Source organism: Diaphorina citri, unplaced genomic scaffold, assembly GCF_000475195.1.
Source record: "Diaphorina citri unplaced genomic scaffold, Diaci psyllid genome assembly version 1.1 scaffold195, whole genome shotgun sequence".
NCBI classification, from domain to species: domain Eukaryota; kingdom Metazoa; phylum Arthropoda; class Insecta; order Hemiptera; family Psyllidae; genus Diaphorina; species Diaphorina citri.
Window position 1 is genome coordinate 34,540 of NW_007377632.1, and position 13,587 is coordinate 48,126.

The 13,587-nt window shown below is 39.2% G+C and overlaps 1 protein-coding gene and 1 long non-coding RNA gene across 2 annotated transcripts in view; both read right to left on the minus strand.

The window, feature by feature from the left end:
* Positions 1 to 13,587, minus strand: part of LOC103505789 (5'-3' exoribonuclease 2 homolog) — a 43,771-nt gene that overhangs the window by 2,645 nt on the left and 27,539 nt on the right. The window contains 2 exon segments of the mRNA XM_026821034.1: positions 167 to 368; positions 1,203 to 1,358. Coding sequence (XP_026676835.1) covers positions 167 to 368; positions 1,203 to 1,358 — 358 coding nt within the window.
* Positions 2,556 to 3,207, minus strand: LOC113465996. Its single transcript, XR_003390551.1, has 2 exons — positions 3,080 to 3,207; positions 2,556 to 2,862 (listed from the first exon to the last, which is right to left on the minus strand). It is a non-coding gene; the product is annotated as an uncharacterized LOC113465996 (long non-coding RNA).

Here is a 13,587-nt window from a genome sequence, read left to right on the forward strand (position 1 = left end):
CAGGATAAAATCCGCCCCGGGCGGGAATCGAACCCGCGACCTAGCGCTTACAAGTCAGACGCACTACCAACTAAGCTAACTAGGCTGGCATTTTAATTTTTTAATTATTTGTAATGTGAATTTTGTGGGCCATTCTCGGTACTCGGTAGTAATGATAGTTACTTACCCTCTACTGGGTCTGCCTCCAAAATCTTGACTACCATATCCTCCACCATCTCTACTATAGTTGCTGTTTTCATTATAACCACTGCCTCTACTGTTATCATTGTATCCTCTACTGTTGTCGTTGTATCCTCTACTGTTATCGTTGTAACCTCCACTGCGATATCCACCTCCACCGCCTGAACTTCCTCCTGATCTCCAGTTATCTGGAAATATAACCAAAGATCACATCATTAGAATGGTGACAAAACAATGATTGAGCCAGAGTTCTCAATTATTCAGGTTCGACTGTATGTCCACTCTAGTCATACTTTGACTGTATAATAACAATAATAATGTGATACTAAAAGCAGGCCTCCGTGGCCTAGTGGGTATCACACTAGGCTTGCACGCCGGAGGTGCCGGGTTCGATTCCCGGCGGAGTTGTAGTTTTTTCGGCTCTGTGCTTGGAGTTCGGGGTGCACTTAGCCTCGTGAGGACAATTGAGTAGGTACTTTACAAAAGATTATTGAAATATGGAAATTGGTTGATAAGGAGGCACTTTTCGACTGTATGTCCACTCTAGTCATACTTTGACTGTATAACAATAATAATGTGATACTAAAAGCAGGCCTCCGTAGCCTAGTGGGTATCACACTAGGCTTGCACGCCGGAGGTCCCGGGTTCGATTCCCGACGGTGTTGTAGTTTTTTCGACTTTGTGCTTGGAGTTCAGGTTGGGGTGCACTTAGCCTCGTGAGGACAATTGAGTAGGTACTTTACAAAAGATTATTGAAATATGGAAATTGGTTGATAAGGAGGCACTTAGTAATGCTGCGATATCCACAAAAGTTATGAAAAGGTTCTGCTTTACAACAAAGAATTTCTGATTTGAAATAAAATGATTCTTACTTGAAACTCCTGCACTGGCGTTATTTATGGCGGCTCCACTAACCCAGGATCCTCCACTACTTCCACTAGACTGATGTCTACTAGAATTATATCCATTGTCCCTCTGCTTTACAACAAAGAATTTCTGATTTGAAATAAAATGATTCTTACTTGAACCTCCTGCACTGGCGTTATTCATGGCGGCTCCACTAACCCAGGATCCTCCACTACTTCCACTAGACTGATGTCTACTAGAATTATATCCATTGTCCCTCTGATATCCACCACTGCCCCCACCTCCTGATCTGCCCTGATGGAACTTACCACCTGAAATCAAACCAAACAGTCGGTTTGTAAATTTTAATTACTATTATTATTTCATTCAAAATCACCTGTATGCAAACATTACGGACATGGAAGGAGCCCAGACATTGTTTCTGGATGTCCAAGAGGTTTTGAAACCCCAATATACATCCAACACCGTGAGATGAGGTGCCATAACCATCTCACAGATACGGAAAGTAAATTAGGTACCTTGGTACCTATGTATATGCAAGTACAAAAGAAACATCTTCTAACTTTGAAGACCCTGGTAAAGTTCCTATGACCGCTACCGAGTTCCCCCACTGAATAGCGAGGGATATCCTTTGTGTGAGGAAAGTACCGGCATCGGTAGTGACCCTTCTGTCTTCCATACATTCTATGAGACGCTTCCCACTTTATTTGATAAACGCTAAAGCTATGTTCACACATAGTCGACGCCGTCGATCGATGTGATGTCGATACTGCCTCGACAACATAGATTCATCTCTTCACCTCGTCAATCGACTATGTGTGTGGACACCGGGGTTTACCAACTCGTGATTAAGATCACAAGAGGATTTCCCTATACTTAATACCCGGGCAATCTCACCTTTCCTTCCTATAGGATAAGGAAAGTAATATGAAATTCAAAGAAATATTTTAAATTCTTCCCTTGATCTCCAATATTATTTACTTAGCACAGGAGTACGCTCACCATTAAGTCGTCAGGGAGTTATGAAAAAATGATTTGATAAGAAAAAGCTCATGATGATTCTGATGGCAATCCAAACACGTGCATTTATTAAAAAAGATATTTATTTACAATCGATATTAAAAAAAAGGCAAAACTTCATTTTGGATTTTTGGATTTCCAATGGTTCATGTCAAATTTACAAAATGCATTAAGAAGTACGAAAAAATAAATAAACAAATATGTACACTTTACATTTTACAATTAACGCGAAGATTTCCTACAGCCTATACATACCTAACTAAGTAGATATTAACAGCTTTTTTCTATGTATTATTATCATAGAAAACTAAGGTCGATTTTGTACTATCTTCATTCAACCAAAACATTAAGAAGTACGAAAAAATAAATAGACAAATATGTACACTTTACATTTTACAATTAACGCGAAGATTTCCTACAGTCTATACATATCTAACTAAGTAGATATTAACAGCTTTTTTCTATGTATTATTATCATAGAAAACTAAGGTCGATTTTGTACTATCTTCATTCAACCAAATTACATAACTTGGGTAATCAATGTTCAATCTTCTTTAGCATGAAACTTGTAAGGTTTTCCCTAAACCTTTTACTGATTCCTGCATTACCTAATTATCCTGAGACAAATGGGAATGTAAGAAAACAGTCCTATATTTATAAAAAATAGAAAAAATAATTCTTTCTAATATAATATGTGTAAAATCAAAATGCGAATCATCTGCAATGAGAGATTATTGTGTCCAAGTTGATTTTACTTCCTCTCTTCTCCAACAGTCATCGAGTGAAAACACAGACCTCACTTCGTTTGGTCCATTCAGTAGGGAACCAGGCATGGATTATCCACTTGATTCTTGCAGTGAGAAGTTCATAGGTGTACAGAATGGTCTAGTACCGACCCTGGCGGTTGTTGCCTTGATTCTGATAGTAAGAGGGGGGTCTGGGGCCTCCCTGTGGAAATAACAAGTTCAAGCCATGGATTAGAATGGGTTCAAGAAACTTCGAAAACACAGACCTCACTTCGTTTGGTCCATTCAGTAGGGGACCAGGCATGGATTCTCCACTTGATTCTTGCAGTGAGATGTTCATAGGTGTACAGAATGGTCTAGTACCGACCCTGGTGGTTGTTGCCTTGATTCCTTTGATTCTGATAGTAAGAGGGGGGTCTGGGGCCTCCCTGTGGAAATAACAAGTTCAAGCCATGGATTAGAATGGGTTCAAGAAACTTCAGGGTTAAATCTAAATATATTTATTTATTTACACGCTAAGCAGCAAGGCCATGTGTGGGAATCTAAATATATAAATGAGAAAATTTTATATGCTAGAATTCTAGGACTTGCCTTAGTTCAATAGAATAGATCCAGTTGCGCTTACTTGGGTGATGTTTCAAAGTCATAGAGCAGGAAAAATAATGAAGAACGGAATTTTTCTTTTTCTTCTACGACTTCTAGATACCGAGATAAATCGATTTAAAAAAAAATACCGGTAAATCGCGAAGTTTGACGTCACGGCATACGCTCCCGTAAGCGATGACGTCATAATTCATGACTCCCGCTTCGTTTGTTCGTGCGCAGGGGTTTCTGCGCATTTTGACGTTAAATCTGACTCACAACTCTTTGAACTTTTTCATTAGACCAGCAATTAAAAATTGACTTTTCGACCTTTTAAAGTTACTTTTAAGCTAGCCTAGTTAGCTTAGTTGGTAGTGCGTCTGCCTTGTAAGCGCTAGGCCGCGGGTTCGATTCCCGCCCGGCTCTACTGTTATCATTGTATCCTCTACTGTTATCATTGTATCCTCTACTGTTATCGTTGTAACCTCCACTGCGATATCCACCTCCACCGCCTGAACACCTAGCTATAGGTACTGAGAGTAAAATTATTGCAACATAACCATAGGAGTGAGTGAGAGGGGAATAGAGTGAGTGAGAGAGGGATATAGGAAACGAAGACTGAGAGAGAGGGGAGTATAGAAGGAGAAGAAGAGGAAGAGAGATAGAGAATACCATACAGCGGACAAAATAATATCAAAGTAGAAAGAGAGAGAGCGAGAGAGTAGAGAGAGAAGGGAGAGAGAGAGAGATAGATAGAGAGGGGGGGATGGAAAGCGTAATAATTATATTGTACCCAAAAGTCACGTACTGGTTAATCTACAGTATGTAACACAAGTTCAATAAAGTTTCCAAGTATAGCCTCCGTGGCCTAGTGGATATCACACTAGGCTTGCACGCAGGAGGTCCCGGGTTCGATTCCCGGCGAGGTCGAATTTTTTTCGGCTCTGTGCTTGTAGTTCGGGGTGCACTCAGCCTCGTGAGTACCATTGAGTAGCTACTTTAATCGAGTAGCGACCAGTGGCGGCATTACCAGTGTAAAATAATTATTGAGATATGGAAAATTGGAAATTGATTGCAAAGGAGGCACTTGGCAATGTTGTGATGTCCACAAAAAGTTGTAAAAAGGCTCTGCTTTATCGCAAATAAAACCACAAGGGCGAACATCGCAGAAAAAATAATCAGCTTAATTTCTTAATTTTCTACGAGGGTCGGTACTATGGTCAAGGCTTCATTTAGAACGCTTCTATTCATTAGCATGGTTTGTTTATTTTCTCTTGGGTCAGTACTAGGCGAGGGTCGATTCTCAGTAGCCTCCGTGGCCCAGTGGGTATCACACTAGGCTTGCACACCGGAGGTCCTGGGTTCGATTCCCGACGGGGTCGAATTTTTTTCGACTCAGTGCTTGTAGTTCGGGGTGCACTCAGCCTCGTGAGGACTATTGAGTAGCTACTTTAATCGAGTAGCGACCAGTGGCGGCATTACCAGTGTAAAAAGATTGAGATATGGAAATTGATTGCAAAGGAGGCACTTGGCAATGTTGTGATGTCCACAAAAATTTGTAAAAAGGCTCTGCTTTATCGCAAATAAAGCCACAACGGCGAACATCGCAGAAAAAATAATCAGCTTAATTTCTACGAGGGTCGGTACTATGGTCAATTGGTCAAGGCTTCATTTAGAACGCTTCTATTCATTAGCATGGTTTGTTTATTTTCTCTTGGGTCAGTACTAGGCGAGGGTCGATTCTCCGTTTACATACGCCTAACTAAGGGTCTATGTCTTGGTCTGTGCCGTAGCATGCCGTCCCGTAGTATGTCATCAGCAGAGACAACCAAATGTCATATTGTCATGACATCATACTATTTAGTCATATTTTAGCTTTTTTTCGGAAAAGGTCATAAAAGTAGTATGTCATCAGATGGGCACTCCGGACTATGTCCGAACCTAGCATCTCCGAATGGAGCAGTTGCAAATGGGTAAAAATTATAAATAAATGGTCGATTCCTATGTAAAAAGTTGGGAAAAATCCAAATCTGAGGTCAAAACTCCGAAAATATAACCGTAAAAGGTTGAATATTTAATTTTTAATTGCTGTTCTAATAAAAAAGTTCAAAGAGTTGTGACGTCAGATTTCACGTCAAAATGCGCAGAAACGCTTGCGCACAAACAAACGAAACGGGAGTCATGAATTATGACGTCATCGCCTACGGGAGCGTATGTGGTGACGTCAAAGTTTACGATTTACCGGTATTTTTTAAATCGATTTATCTCGGTATCTAGAAGTCGTAGAAGAAAAAGAAAAATTCCGTTGGTCCTCATTTTTCCTGCTCTATGACTTTGAAACATGACCCAAGTAAGCGCAACTGATCTATTGAGAGTCAGAGACAACCACTCGCCTACAGGAGGGGGGCCGAATTGGCAATACCTATGTACCTACTTGTGGGTCACACTGTAGTGAGTAGTATAAGGGATGGGTATGTAGTACTTCAAGTTGTCTTCCCATATACAGGGTGGGGGTAGGAGGAGGGGGAGATAATTAGGAACTGAGCTAATGAGAGTACGTGCCCAACAACCAAAACCGACACAGACAACATTGCCCTCGAGGGTGGCTATGAGCCCCTCTCTCTCCCTCCCTCTTCCTCATCTAAGAGGGGGAGAATCTTCCCCCTCCCCCTCCCTTACCTTCTACCCCTCTATCTACTTTTCTTTTGTTTTAGAATTTGTCTTCTCTTTTTTTATGTGAGCATTTTTTTTTCCCTTTCTTATTTTTTTAATTGTGCTTTTTTGTGAGAAAAAAGGAAGAAGAAGAAACTGAAAAAAAAAGTTCATTATTTTAATTATACTCGCACGTGTTTACATTATGTAGGTAGAGAGATATAAATTGGAGAAAAAGCTTCTTGTTTACGGTTTGCCTTATTTACAAGAAAGGTGATGGACATGTTTAGGCAAGTAAATGACCTAACACACACACACACACACACACACACACACACACACACACTTTTTCCCTTTCTTATTTTTTTTAATTGTGCTTTTTTTGTGAGAAAAAAGGAAGAAGAAACTGAAAAAAAGTTCATTATTTTAATTATACTCGCACGTGTTTACATTATGTATAGGTAGAGAGATATAAATTGGAGAAAAAGCTTCTTGTTTACGGTTTACCTTATTTACAAGAAAGGTGATGGACATGTTTAGGCAAGTAAATGACCTAACAAATTAATAAAAAAAAGGTAATATTGACAAAGAAGTAGGTAGAAACACCTAGATCGCCAGCCTAGTTAGCTTAGTTGGTAGTGCGTCTGCCTTGTAAGCGTTAGGCCGCTGGTTCGATTCCCGCCCGGGGCGGATTTTATCCTAATGGGATAATGTTGGTTCTCGGAACGGCTGGCTTTCTCCTAGCCTGTCTTCCTTCTCTCTTCGATTTCAGGACGATAAGACCATAGATACAGTTCCCTCTGTCTAACCTTAAAAAAAAAAAAAAAAAAAAAAACTAAAACAAAGGCAATCTCAGATTGAACTCAATACCAAGTTAATCCGCGGAGATAAAACTCGACTTAAAAAAAAAAGTTCGATAGAGGGAACTGTAACTGCTAGGGTCTTATCGTCCTGAACTAGAAGAGAGAAGGAAGACAGGATAGGAGAAAGCCAGCCGTTCCGAGAACGAACCTTGTCCCTTCAGGATAAAATCGTGCCCGGGCGGTAATCGAACCCGCGGCCTAGCGCTTACAAGGCAGACACGCTATCAACCAAGCAAACAAGGCTGGCTAAAAACTCGACCTTAGCATCATCAAAAACCAAATAGTTCAATAGATCCAGTTGCGCTTACTTGGGTGATGTTTCAAAGTCATAGAGCAGGAAAAATGAGGACCAACGGAATTTTTCTTTTTCTTCTACGACTTCCACCTAGACCACCAACCTAATATGTTGATATCAAATATGATATCAAAATATTAATAAATAATTTCAAAGTCCCGTGTCCAAGTAATGACAAGAGAAATCTTAAAGCAAATAAAAATCTGGTGTGAACATCACACGACTTTCCTTATCCTATTAAATGATGCTTATTTGAGTGTTCTTTTACCTTACTTCTTACAATATCTCTAACCGTTTAGTCCATAAAGCTGAAAACCGCCAAAAAGCGCCCCAGCACCTATCTCGACCAAAAGTTTTGTGTTGCATTTTTGTCACATTTGTGAACTACATACCAAATTTCAAGTCTCTAGCTTATACCGTTCCCGAGATATTGTTGAGCTACACCGAAAACCGCCAAGCGTTGCACCGATCTTAAAAGTTTCGTGTCGCGTCCTTGTCACATTTGACAGCTACATACCAAATTTCAAGTCTCTAGCTCTTACCGTTCTCGAGATATTTTTACAATTAGCAACGGATATAAGTCCTCTCCAAGTGCAATTTATAAGACAAGTAGCTACTTCTAACTAACCCGTCCTAAGCCTTTAGGAGGTGACGAAACGCTACTGAGTCGAATATAGTGTAGTACAAATGTGTCAAAAGTAGGTAGATGGGATTGATAAGAACATTTTGAAGATTATTTCTAGTGTTTATTTTATTTGTTCAGAAGATTTCCAGGAGATCATTAAATTTATTCATACTTTATTTTATGTTTCAAAGGGCAAGTATGTCATACTTATTACTTTCTTGATGTTCATTACATGAGTAGGCCGAGACTGTTTTTAGTTTTCAAAATAAACAAACCGTGCATTCCGCCCTCCGCACTGTTCATATCATTTCCATTAATATTATCCACCCCCTATATCATTGTTATTTGTATCATTTTTAATTCACCCGATATGGAAATTGATTGCAAAGGAGGCACATGGCAATGCTGTGATGTCCACAAAAAAAGGCTCTGCTTTATATTTATCTCCCTTGCTTTAATCCTACATCAGTGTCCACTGTTAGGGTCAGCTCTCCTTGTTCGCAGGTGATAAACTCTCTGCTTTATTGCAAATAAAGCCACAACGGCGACCATCGCAGAAAAAATACTCAGCTTAATTTCTTCATTTTCTACGAAGGTCGGTACTATGGTCAATTGGTCAAGGCTTCATTTAGAACACTTCTATTCATTAGCATGGTTTGTTTATTTTCTCTTTGGTCAGTACTAGTACGAGGCGAGGGTCGATTCTCCGTTTACATACGCCTACTAAGGGTCTATGTCTTGGTCTGTGCCGTAGCATGCCCATCCCGTAGTATGTCAGACCCAAGTAAGCGCAACTGATCTATTGAGAGTCAGAGACAACCACTCGCCTACAGGAGGGGGGCCGAATTGGCAATACCTATGTACCTACTTGTGGGTCACACTGTAGTGAGTAGTATAAGGGATGGGTATGTAGTACTTCAAGTTGTCTTCCCATATACAGGGTGGGGGTAGTGAGAGTCAGAGACAACCACTCGCCTACAGGAGGGGGGCCGAATTGGCAATACCTATGTATATGTATACCTACTTGTGGGTCACACTGTAGTGAGTAGTATAAGGGATGGGTATGTATAGTACTTCAAGTTGTCTTCCCATATACAGGGTGGGGGTAGGAGGAGGGGGAGATAATTAGGAACTGAGCTAATGAGAGTACGTGCCCAACAACCAAAACCAACACAGACAACATTGCCCTCGAGGGTGGCTATGAGCCCCTCTCTCCCTCTTCCTCTTCCTCATCTAAGAGGGGGAGAATCTTTCCCCTCCCTTACCTTCTACCCCTCTATCTACTTTTCTATTGTTTTAGAATTTGTCTTCTCTTTTTTTATGTGAGCATTTTTTTCCCTTTCCCTCTCCCCCTCTTCCTCATCTTAAGAGGGGGAGAATCTTCCCCCTCCCCCTCCCTTACCTTCTACCCCTCTATCTACTTTTCTATTGTTTTAGAATTTGTCTTCTCTTTTTTTATGTGAGCATTTTTTTCCCTTTCTTATTTTTTTTAATTGTGCTTTTTTTGTGAGAAAAAAGGAAGAAGAAACTGAAAAAAAGTTCATTATTTTAATTATACTCGCACGTGTTTACATTATGTATAGGTAGAGAGATATAAATTGGAGAAAAAGCTTCTTGTTTACGGTTTACCTTATTTACAAGAAAGGTGATGGACATGTTTAGGCAAGTAAATGACCTAACAAATTAATAAAAAAAAGGTAATATTGACAAAGAAGTAGGTAGAAACACCTAGATCGCCAGCCTAGTTAGCTTAGTTGGTAGTGCGTCTGCCTTGTAAGCGTTAGGCCGCTGGTTCGATTCCCGCCCGGGGCGGATTTTATCCTAATGGGATAATGTTGGTTCTCGCAGCTCAGAGGGAGCTACGTATATATTTCTTTTCTGAATTGAATTCAATTACAACCATTGCAGTACTGAACAGAGTCGTTTGGTTGTGCATCAGGAATATTGTAAAGACTCACTGAAGGGGTCCATGGTAGAAAGAATAAGAGAAGGTAGGGCAACGCGCATAGTGCGCCTTCAAATGTATGCCACATTGCATATCGTGACGTCACGCAGTGACAACTGAGGCTAGTGTAGGTATAAGAATACGTTTTGTTTCCCCGTATCTCTCTTATCAGATATCTTTCTTCTGAACCTTATCAGGATTTAACTACTCATATTATCACTTATTTGACTAAGTCTAGCTCTTACCGTTCTCGAGATATTTTTACAGACAGACAGACAGACAGAAGGACAGACAGACACACGGACCAATGGCTGAAACTTTGGATATAGGCTCTAGCCTCTAGGGACCTCAAAACGTGTTTTGGCACTAAAAACTGACCATCGAAATTTTGACCCGATTACATTACTTTCCTTTCTATATAAGCAAAGTAATATGAAATTAAAAAAAAAAAATATTTTAAATTCTTCCCTTGATCTCCAATATTATTTACTTAGCACAGGAGTAAGTACGCTCACCATTAAGTCGTCAGGGAGTTATGAAAAAATGATTTGATAAGAAAAAGCTCATGATGATTCTGATGGCAATCCAAACAATATTTTAAATTCTTCCCTTGATCTCCAATATTATTTACTTAGCACAGGAGTACGCTCACCATTAGTCGTCAGGGAGTTATGAAAAAATGATTTGATAAGAAAAAGCTCATGATGATTCTGATGGCAATCCAAACAATATTAATAATAATCATTGAAGAGTATGATGCAAAAAGGGCCGAAGACAAAAACCGAGTTTTGAGTAAAATGACTTTAAAACTTAAGACTTCCATTGAAAAGTATTCGGAGAATTTTTTCAAAACCTCGTATATCTTGATGAATAATGGAGATATCAACATGCCTTTTCGTAGAGTTTTGTTTTAGTTGGATTTTTAGCAAAATTGAAAAGTATACTTATTCGGAGAATTTTTTCAAGACCTCGTATATCTTGATGAATAATGGAGATATCAACATGCCTTTTCGTAGAGTTTTGTTTTAGTTGGATTTTTAGCACAACATTCCGCTTTAAGATGTCCATTGAGTATTCGGAGAATTTTTTTCAAAACCTCGTATATCTTGATGAATAATGGAGATATCAACATGCCTTTTCGTAGAGTTTTGTTTTAGTTGGATTTTTAGCAAAACATTCCGCATTTAACAAACAGTTTTACCCCAAAAGGGCCTAGTAGGGCCTGACCCTTCTTCTATCAAATCTTTCAATCGTGATTAGGTTTGGGCTTAATGAATGTCAAAGGGGCAAACTGCAAACAAATTTTCATTGACCCTTCTTCTATCAAATCTTTCAATCGTGATTAGGTTTGGGCTTAATGAATGTCAAAGGGGCAAACTGCAAACAAATTTTCATGGCGGGGTGTGTGTGGGGTGGTTGCACGTGCACTCAATCCATTTCAATTTTGATTTGTCCACCCTATACCCCTGTGTGTTATTCTTCTCATAATTGGTTTGATTTGGATGCGAGCAGAGTTGCTCCTGTGTGTGTCATTACTTTGTTTTGCATTCATAATTATTAAATGATGAAGTTTGTAGTGAATTACGGTGTTTGAAGTCAACACGCTAAAGCTGTAGGCTGTAGACCGACGAGGTGAATCTATGTTGCCGAGGCAGTGTACGGTTTCAGTCGACTATGTGTTATGTGGACACGAGCTTTTATGACAGGTTTTTGGGATGGTTTGTCTGCTTTTTACTTTTTTAAAAACAATTTCGTATTTTTTCTCAACGAGTACTTATTGAGGTGAATCTATGTTGCCGAGGCAGCTTCGGTTTCAGTCGACTATGTGGACACAGTTAAGAGCTTCTATGACAGATTTTTGGGATGGTTTGTCTGCTTTTTACTTTTTAAAAACAATTTCGTATTTTTTCTCAACGAGTACTTATTTATTTTTGCCTATTTCCCTACCTAAATTCAATCCAAAAGAGAACTTTTGAAAATTCATCTATGTTGCCGAGGCAGTGTACGGTTTCAGTCGACTATGGTGGACACAGTTAAGAGCTTCTATGACAGGGTTTTGGGATGGTTTTGTCTGCTTTTTACTTTTTAAGAACTATTTCGTATTTTTTCTCAACGAGTACTTATTTATTTTTGCCTATTTCCCTACCTAAATTCAATCCAAAAGAGAACTTTTGAAAATTCAAAATCGTTCTTCGCTTCTTCTTCTTCTCCATTTTTTTTGTCGTCCACTTCAAAGTGAACTTCTCTTTCTCTCTTGTCTTCTTCTTTCTTTTTTAATTACTTTTTTTTCTGCTGAGAGCCTGAAGGCCATTTTTCTCATTCTCTCTCTCTATTCCCCTCTTTATCTTGTTTAAATTTACCTTTCCTCGTCTTTGTATACTATTTTCCTACTCCTCTCTCTCTCTTTCCATCTTCCCCACCTCTTGTCTTATTTATATTTCAGCGTTTCTCCCCCTTCTCCTCATTCTTCTTGGCCTTTGTTTTCTGTCACGTCTTACTTTTCTTTCTCTCTTGTCTTCTTCTTTCTTTTTTAATTACTTTTTTTCTGCTGAGAGCCTGAAGGCCAGTTTTCTCATTCTCTCTCTATTCCCCTCTTTATCTTGTTTAAATTTACCTTTCCTCCTCTTTGTATACTATTTTCCTACTCCTCTCTCTCTCTTTCTATCTTCCCCACCTCTTGTCTTATTTATATTTCAGCGTTTCTCCTCCTTCTCCTCATTCTTCTTGGCCTTTGTTTTCTGTCACGTCTTAGTTGTAATTTTGTTCTGCAGTTATTTTCTTCCATAACAAAGGAGAGAGAGGGAAACATGGAGAGGGATAGGAAGGAGACAAATACATACGTATATGAATAATAAAATTGGTTAAATAGAAATAGAAAGGTATATGTTATGAATGGGGGAGGAGGAGAAAGAGGAGAAGGAGGAAGAGAAAGGAAAGAGAGCAATTTAGTTTGCCCTAAAACCAAGCCAAGTACTTCACTTTCTGGTTGGCAAAAAGAAAAGGGATAGGAAGGAGACAAATACATATACGTATATGAATAATAAAATTGGTTAAATAGAAATAGAAAGGTATATGTTATGAATGGGGGAGGAGAAAAAGAGGAGGAGGAGGAGCAGGAGGAGAAAGAGGAGGAGGAGGAGGAGAAAGAGAAGGAGGAAGAGAAAGGAAAGAGAGCAATTTAGTTTGCCCTAAAACCAAGCCAAGTACTTCACTTTCTGGTTGGCAAAAAGAAAAGGAAGATAAAAAAAAGGAGAACTCTCACGATTTCTCTCTCTTTTTATTTTAATTTTTCATCATTTCCGTTTCTTACGAGGAGGAGAGGAGAGGATTTCTTTATTGTATGAAGAGTTGAAATTTCTTCTCCTCTGTTCTCTTTGTATTAGACAAAGCATAGGTAGTCAGGAGAACTCTCACGATTTCTCTCTCTTTTTTTTTAATTTTTCATCATTTCCGTTTCTTACGAGGAGGAGAGGAGAGGAGAGGATTTCTTTATTGTATGAAGAGTTGAAATTTCTTCTCCTCTGTTCTCTTTGTATTAGACAAAGCGTAAGGTAGTCAAAAGTCAAATTAAAAGATCACAGGAGAGCAGAGCGTGGTTTTCGCTTGATTAGACTTTTGTTACCTTACAGAGTTCACAGGGTACAGGTTCAACTGTATTTTGTTTATCTGTTTTAAATAATAGGTATGTTACCTTTCACCTATCGTACCTATGTACATATCGTAGGTACCTATGTGATTTCGCGATTATGTTCGCGGATTTGGCGATTATGCTCGCGGATTTCGCGATTATGTTCGCGGATTTCGCGATTATG